The sequence below is a fragment of the Cyprinodon tularosa genome, unplaced genomic scaffold, assembly GCF_016077235.1.
Source record: "Cyprinodon tularosa strain WSP-4 unplaced genomic scaffold, ASM1607723v1 ctg417, whole genome shotgun sequence".
Lineage (NCBI taxonomy): Eukaryota > Metazoa > Chordata > Actinopteri > Cyprinodontiformes > Cyprinodontidae > Cyprinodon > Cyprinodon tularosa.
The window spans coordinates 1,158,430-1,167,007 of NW_024039138.1; the positions used below are offsets into that span (position 1 = coordinate 1,158,430).

The 8,578-nt window shown below is 41.5% G+C and overlaps 1 protein-coding gene across 1 annotated transcript in view; it reads left to right on the forward strand.

Annotated features, from left to right (window-relative positions):
* LOC119792297 (potassium voltage-gated channel subfamily H member 8-like) overlaps window positions 1-7,999 on the forward strand; it is a 63,125-nt gene extending 55,126 nt beyond the window's left edge. Inside the window, exons 13-15 of the mRNA XM_038298880.1 lie at window positions 6,172-6,281; window positions 6,371-6,423; window positions 7,178-7,999. Coding sequence (XP_038154808.1) covers window positions 6,172-6,281; window positions 6,371-6,423; window positions 7,178-7,861 — 847 coding nt within the window. The 3' untranslated portion in view covers window positions 7,862-7,999. The remainder of the gene's footprint in view (window positions 1-6,171; window positions 6,282-6,370; window positions 6,424-7,177) is intronic.
* The last annotated feature ends 579 nt before the right edge of the window (window positions 8,000-8,578 follow it).

Below are 8,578 nucleotides of genomic sequence, written 5' to 3' on the forward strand. Positions count from 1 at the left end.
CTGATGAGCCCAGATTAGGGATAGAAGAAAGGCATGTGAAGGACTGCACCCATCATGCCTTGTGCCTACTGTACAAGTATGTGGAGGAAATTATATATTCTGGGGTTGCTGCAGTTGGTCAGGTCTTTGTTATGCAACATTATGTACCCTAGGAATGAGGTCAGTTTACAAACTGAATACCAAATGCATTCATCAATGGATTTTTCTTCCCTAATGAGCCTGATGTAAGTGTGAGAGAGTGGTAAAGGGAGTATGTGACATTTTCCCAAATGACTGACCACCACATAGTCCAAACCTTAACCCAAACGAAAATCTTTGAGAGGAGCTTGAGAAGAAAAAGCAGAGGTTATGCTCTCACATCCTCAATACAAGATCTTCGTGTAAAATGAATGCAACACTGGATGAAAATAAATCTTATGACTTTGTAGGTAATTTTAATAGCAATGCCACAGCAAATGTATGGCATGATCAAATCTGAAGATGGACCAACATAATGTTACTTATCACTTTTATTTTTGGCCAGGTAGTTTAAATTCATCCTTAGATCATGATTAAACTATTTACATTGCATTCATGTTTTGAAGACATGAAAACCTGGATTACTAAATTTCTACTTTCAAAGGATTTACCCCTGAATCAACTTTTTTGCTAATAAACTATAGAATTTTTCTGTCATTGTATAAAACTACTTAAATATTCCATTGCAATCACATAATTGTTGCCATGGTGGCAACACACATGCTGGCCAATGTCTAGTCACTGGATAACAAAGTAGACCGGTTATGACTGGGACCAAGGGTTTTTACAGGGATGAACATTTTAGCTGTTCTTTGCCAAACAGAAACTTGGCTCAACAGCAGCATGCCGGACTCTGCCTTCCAGATTAAAGTTCATCCTAGTAGATGGTGACCAAAGGTTGCAAAAAAACCCAGGGAGGAGGGCTCTGTATATATGTGAATAAAGGACGGTGTACAAATTCTGGACTAGTAAAAAGCTACTGCTCTATGGCCATAGAACAGATTATATTACAATGTACTGTTGTGCTCCCCACTGTTGTTCATATCCTGCTAGTAGCTGATGCCAACAAAGTTTCAACTTAATCTGCTTAATCACATGAAACATTCTGCCCAATTTTTACCAATGACAGAGTTCTTCCTCTTTGCGCCTCTGACTACATCTCCATTCTGCAAGCATCAGCACACCAACCACTGATGAGACTGATTATGCCAACTAAGAAAGCAGTCATCGTGTGGTCCAGGGATTTAGGCTTTGTGCTCCAGGACAGCTTTCACTGCACAAATTGGCAGGTCTTCTTAGAGGCGGCTCCGAATGAGGAAGAGGTGGACATGGAAACCACTCCTCCTCTGTTCTCAGCCTCATCCTCAAGTGTCTCGATTATTCCACCCCTAAAATGACGTAACCCTTTATCCAAACCAGAAACACTGGCTAAAGGCCAAAGTGAGAGTTGTGCTAATAATTAGAGCAGCTATGTTAAGGACAGTGAGGCATCAGTACACTGAAAAGTGAAGAAAAGACTGACTGCAGGCATTGCGAGGGCCAAATACCCATGCGTCTAGGAAATTCAGCTCACCTCCAATGACCCACAGTACAAATGCAACACAGGCTACATCCGAGATGCAATGCCCAAAGGACCAGTCATTGCCTGATGGACTCAAGATCCAATTCCCACTTGGAGGATCCCAACACCTCCATCAGCACCAGACTTGTTTCACATCCTGGTGACATGCTCTTCAGTGTGACCACAGCAGACCCTTCAGGGAATCAACCCCCATAAGACTGCAGGGTCCAACAACATCCCAGGGTGGGAAACTGTGCACAACAGCTGCCTGAGGTGTTGTTGGAAATCTCGCCTCATCAGCCAAGCTGCTTAAGGTCTGTCACTACTGTCCGACGTGATGGGTCTGAATGACCGAGCTGTGGCCTGAAACATCTTTAGTGATGGAGTGCTTTGAGAGTATATTAATGACCCACATCAAGGACTCAAATGACGTCACACTGGACCCAAATCAGTTCACCTCCAGGAGGAAACAATTCCTTACACCATTTTATTGGCGGTCCACATAGCTCTTCCTGGATTTCTTCTCAGCCTTCAACACCACCATCAAACAGACCTTTTTGTGGAAGCTCTCCTCTCTTAGACTGAGTACCATGCTGGGGATTTGGGTCATAGACTTCCCTACAAACAGACCTCAAACTGTCAGGATCCACAACCCTATCTCATTTTCCATCACCTTCAGCAATGCCTCGACTCACCCTAGGGCTGCACGCTGACCCCCCCTCCGTTTACGCTGCAGACATAACTGCACGGCAAGACACCTCAACTGTCATACTGTATAAGTGAAATTTGCAACACAGCAGAAGTAGAACATGTCACAAACAATAATTCAAAACAGAGAAAGGAGGTTTAACACCTGGTGCAGTGGTGCAGTGACAAAAACCTTTGTTTTAATGTAAACACTAAAGAGGTAGGTGGTGGAGTGCCAACTCTTACTGTCTGGTTAAGGAAGGCTATCAACATCTCTACTTCCTCAGGATGGTGCGTATAGCTGGACTGCGGAGCTCAGGCTTGAGGAACTATGGCTGTATGGTAGAGAGCGTACTCAACAGCTGAATCACAGTGTGGCATGGCAGCTGCTGAGATGATGGCTTTGCAAAGGGTGGTCGATGCTGCACAGAAGATTGTAGGTAGCACGCTTCATGCCACCTCGCAGCTCTACCTATCAAGATCCAGGGTTAGGGTGCTACACATCAAGAGCGACTCCACACATCCTGCACACAGATTGTTCCAGCTTCTTCCCTCTGACAGGTTACAGAGCAGGATCCAGAGCAAGACCACTAGGGAAAAAACCTGTTTCTACTCTGCAGCTGTTAGACTCTTGAACTTGTGTCCTGCTTAATTCAGCTTGACCCATCTCTCTTCTTTCATATTAAGCTTATTGAACTGGATCCGACTTCAAATGTCAAACCACAATCATGCAAATGTGAGTTGGTATGACAATCACTGAATGATTATCAGAGATCTGCTTGTTCTTTATGTCCATAACAGAACACTTTTTTTTTTCCAAACTGTGGACTTACAAGTGCTTCCTAGAATTTCAAAAAGTTATATTTGAGGTTTAATTAACCAACCACCAATATTAGTCCATGAGGTAGACACCCTGTCTACTTTTATGAGTAGGCTTAAAACTTCCTCTTTAATACAGTTTAGATTGCTAACCCAACCCGAGCTCTCTCTGTAGTTATGCTGCTATAGGGTTTAGATAGATACCACATTTCCTCATGCTGCTACAATCTCCTACTATTCTTCAATTTTACATTTTTGTAGTAATTTCAACTTGCAACTTCATGTCCTATCCCTGCTTTTTCTCTTCATAGTAATTACATCTGTCCTGGTTGCTCTGTTCAGTAGTGATGCCATTCTGTAGGGGGTCGTAACTTCCTGTTCCCCTTCTATATACTGTAGAAGATGAGCTTGGTCCAGTCTTTTAGTTGTTAATGCTGTATCTCTTCTATACATAGCTATTAGACGTGTTTTACTGTGACAAACTGGACGTACCCTCCATCATCCTCTAGATTTGAACCCCAGCATATGAAGCCAGTACAGGAACTTCTAGAGCAAATAACCTTTTACTTTTCTCTTCCATATAAAGTTATCAGTTCTTCCTTGTTTCTTTTCTATTCCGTGTGTGTATTCTATTATCTGAGCCTATTTTGGCTGAAAGTTTCTGTTAAATGGGAGGTTTTTTCTTTCCACTTTAGATACATGTATTCTCAGTAGAGAAGCTTGCTACAAGTCAATGACACAATGTAGCATTTAAAAGGCTTTTCACTGTTATATACACTATATTGCCAAAAGTATTTGCTCACCTGCCTTGACTCACATATGAGCTTAAGTGACATCCCGTTCCTAATCCATAGGGTTCAATATGACGTCGGTCCACCCTTTGCAGCTAGAACAGCTTCAACTCTTCTGGGAAGGCTGTCCACAAGGTTTAGGAGTGTGTTTATGGGAATTTTTGACCATTCTTCCAGAAGCGCATTTGTGAGGTCGCACACTGATGTTGGACGAGAAGGCCTGGCTCTCAGTCTCCGCTCTAATTCATCCCAAAGGTGTTCTATCGGGTTGAGGTCAGGACTCTGTGCAGGCCAGTCAAGTTCATCCACACCAGACTCTGTCATCCATGTCTTTATGGACCTTGCTTTGTGCACTGGTGCACAGTCATGTTGGAAGAGGAAGGGGCCAGCTCCAAACTGTTCCCACAAAGTTGGGAGCATGGAATTGTCCAAAATGTCTTGGTATGCTGAAGCATTCAGAGTTCCTTTCACTGGAACTAAGGGGCCAAGCCCAGCTCCTGAAAAACAACCCCACACCATAATCCCCCCTCCACCAAACTTTACACTTGGCACAATGCAGTCAGACAAGTACCGTTCTCCTGGCAACCGCCAAACCCAGACCCGTCCATCAGATTGCCAGATGGAGAAGCGCGATTCGTCACTCCAGAGAACGCGTCTCCACTGCTCTAGAGTCCAGTGGCGGCGTGCTTTACACCACCGCATCCGACGCTTTGCATTGCACTTGGTGATGTATGGCTTGGATGCAGCTGCTCGACCATGGAAACCCATTCCATGAAGCTCTCTGCGCACTGTTCTTGAGCTAATCTGAAGGCCACATGAAGTTTGGAGGTCTGTAGTGATTGACTCTGCAGAAAGTTGGCGACCTCTTCGCACTATGCGCGTCAGCATCCGCTGACCCCGCTCCGTCAGTTTACGTGGCCTACCACTTCGTGGCTGAGTTGCTGTCGTTCCCAAACACTTCCATTTTCTTATAATACAGCTGACAGTTGACTGTGGAATATTTAGGAGCGAGGAAATTTCACGACTGGATTTGTTGCACAGGTGGCATCCTATCACAGTTCCACGCTGGAATTCACTGAGCTCCTGAGAGCGACCCATTCTTTCACAAATGTTTGTAAAAACAGTCTGCATGCCTAGGTGCTTGAATTTATACACCTGTGGCCATGGAAGTGATTGGAACACCTGATTCCAATAATTTGGATGGGTGAGCAAATACTTTTGGCAATATAGTGTATATTGATTCAGGAGAGGTAAAATATGCATACCTTTAACCAATCTGAATGATTTGATTTAATTTTCTCATCAAAGATCCTTGTGTTATAAATTGGCACTACGTAAATAAAATAAACTGATTTGATGTGACTTCAACAAACCCGTGTAACTGCAGCCAGCAAGGTCAAGCCTAGATATGGTGTAGCAAACAGTTCTTCAATTACTTTGACACCTTTTTGTTCCTTTATGTTATTTTTAATTTCCAACATTTTGGACAGTTCTGTTTTTCTTAGTCATATATTTAACATGTAGTTACTAGAGATTTTCTACCCAAAGAACACATAGTGCAGCCATTATTATACCTCAGACTTAAAATATTTTAGGCATATTCAGTTCATGGGTATTGACACATTTTTTAGGTTGAAAATACACAAAAATTGTGTATAATATGACTTTTTTATGTCACCTTTTTTGCAAACAATCTCTTCCTCATACTGGAAACAAAGCGTATTATTCAACTGTCACGTTAGCGCATAGATTTACTGAGGACATTCTTACCTCCAGAGGGATGGTGTTTGCTTTCACGACCCTGAGAAAAAACTGTTTGAGTCCAGCATTATGAGTGGGAGTGAATCAAGTCATTAACAGACTCAAGAGTAGGATTTCTAATTGAATTGTTTGCCGATAGTGTCGGGCTGTGCGGCAGATCTCTAATTAGAACTTTAATAGTGCTCTGCGGGATTAGTTTATTACTTCAGCATCTCTACAGCAGTAATAGTGACATTCTACTATCTATCAAGTTTGGAGCTAAATCCAATTACTGAGTTCACTTTTCTTCTGCTGTCTAGACTAAACTATGCCCAGGTTTTTGAGATAAGGTAAATTGTGATTCTACTCTAGTATAGTAGATATCTAGTCATTATTAGCAGTAGTCTGCTGCCCCCGTGTGGATCTTCTCCTAACTGCATAAGTATAAATTAGAATATTTAAAATCAGGCTGATATAAATCGTCCTTTTTGAGAAGACTCACAAAAGTAACAGCAATCAATTATGGCTTTGTAACATCTCACTGTGCATCTTCAGGTTTGTCGATGGTACCGAGACTGAAAACCAGACCAGCTCTGCTCAGAGGTTTGACTTTACTCCCAGTGCAACACAGAGTTTTTTACCCAGCCCTGCTTCAGCCACCTCAGGTAACAATCCAAACAAGGCATAATCTACATAAACAAGCATTAAATAATCTTTTTAATTCCCGTTTGAACCTCCCATTATGTGTACCCAGGGCCCCTGGATGGAGGTGACACCATGCAGACTATTGAAAAGCTAAAAAATGAGGTAAAACCAACCCATTTTCCTGTTGAAAAGAAACCATTCGTCTCTGACTTTACACAAAATGATTCTTTATCAATCTTGATGAATATATTATCACAGTATAGAGTTATTTGTTTGTTACTTTTATAAAGTTGAGGGGAGAAAAACTACAAATTCAGTTAGAATTGGTCAATATTAGTGACAGAAATTCTTGAAGGACATTTGCAAAATCTTTTTGTATTATACAACACTGCTGATCTAAATAAGAAAATAAAATCTTCGAAAAAGTACCTTTTCAGCAAAATTTACTTTTAAATTTACTTAATTTACTTTTGCCCTTAAAATAAGATGGATACCATCAATTATCTCTTTTTTTTCTTATTTTAGGCAAAAATTATCTTGTTCCTATGTCAAATGTTTTATTCAATCATTGAGACAATAAAAATATACTAATGAAAGCATATTTTTTCTTGTTTTTTGTTTTATTTTATCTATAAAAAGAAATTGTAGATAGCAGCTAAAAGTTAAATTTCTTCTGGTAAATCTGGTAAATCATCCAAATGATTTAGATTTGAAGAAACGTGTGTAAAATGACTCCTGTTAAACGTTAAACGATTTGAAATGGCTCAGTTAAAACAAAAATGCAACCTATTTTAAAGGAGAAAAAAAATTCCAAACAGGCTTAGAAATGCACGCGAGTCTTTATTTATTGAACAGGTCTGCATAAATGTCCAACAACTTGGACCTTTTCTACTTTGTCTCTCTTCCGTCTCCCCAGATGTGCATCCTCTCCCGCCAGGTGACAGCTGTGAGTCAGGAGCTGCAGGAAATGACCCGCCTCCTCAAACCTTTCCTTCAAAATTCTTCCACGCTGCTGATGCCCTGCGCTGTGACTCCCCCTCCCAGCGTGTCCCCTCGCTGTTGGTTGTCAGGCCCTACCACTTCAACCCCAGTAGATCCTCTGGACAGCCAAAACACTCCTTCCGTCCTGGTCCCTGACCAGCACTCACCTCAGCTGAGTGCAAGCCCTCCATTTCAGGAGCAGTTCGATTCCCTCCATTGTTCTCCAAACATCTCCCCTCCACTTGATCTTACCCCCGTCTCCCAGCAGGTCAGCCCCCCTTCCCCGCTCTCTCATCGCTCAGCTCCACCTTCGCTCAACAGCTCTCCTCATGAGCACACAGCTGTAACACACCCCTGCCCCTCTTCCTCTATCCCTTCCCTTTCTCCATCAGGCCATACATCTTTTATCACCCCCCTCCTAGTAGATTTATCAGAACCCATCTCTGACTCACAGACTCTGCCCCATTCCCACCCCCCAGCGTCATCCCACTGCTGTCCGCAGTCACATTTCCAGCCCTTTCTTCAAACCTCCAGCATGGAAACAAATCCCCGAAGTCCCCTGCTGAACCTGCAGGACGTGCAGCTCAGCTTCGTCGATGAAGGACAACCATCGGTGTAAACAGACTTTAGTGACACTAACGCCACAAACTGCATGAAGAACAAACCGCCCAAAATTTGGCCTGTTACAGTGTAAATACATTTTTAGACCCTTCTCATAAACACTCTGTAAAATGGGTTAATAAACTTGAAAAACTGTTTTATTTCTTTTTGCGTTTGACACTTAAAATAATTACAAAATCAGGCAAGAGAAGTTCTGTCAATGGGAGGACCTACATCTGTTTACTTAAAATAAGTAGTATGCTACTGGTTGCTTTATTAGCTCTACATACAGCACTCCTTTGCATCGATCTTGTAAAATCTGGTCTTTTAAAGATTTTTTTTAAAAGTACTTTTTTCTTTTACCGAGAATAACACAGAAGCTCACGAATGAAGTTGAAGCCAGATTTTTGAATATTCTGAATCAAAAAAACAAAGCAACATTTTTTATATCGGCAACTGAAATTAAAGTTTTGGTATGCGTTATCATGTTTGCACTTTTCTCTATCGGAGAGATCTGTGATATTTTTTTTTAGATCAGAGATTGTGCAGAAGGTATCGCATGAAAACACTCACTGACCTCAACAGCATTTCAACTGGATTTGAATCTTACAAAGAGAAATGTATTTAGAAACATAAAATGCAGGGACACTGATTTTTTCTTCTTTTTTTCAGTCTCCTTTGATTTATGTTTGTGTTTTTTGTAAAAACATATATTGGTCTCTTGTATTCCATTTTA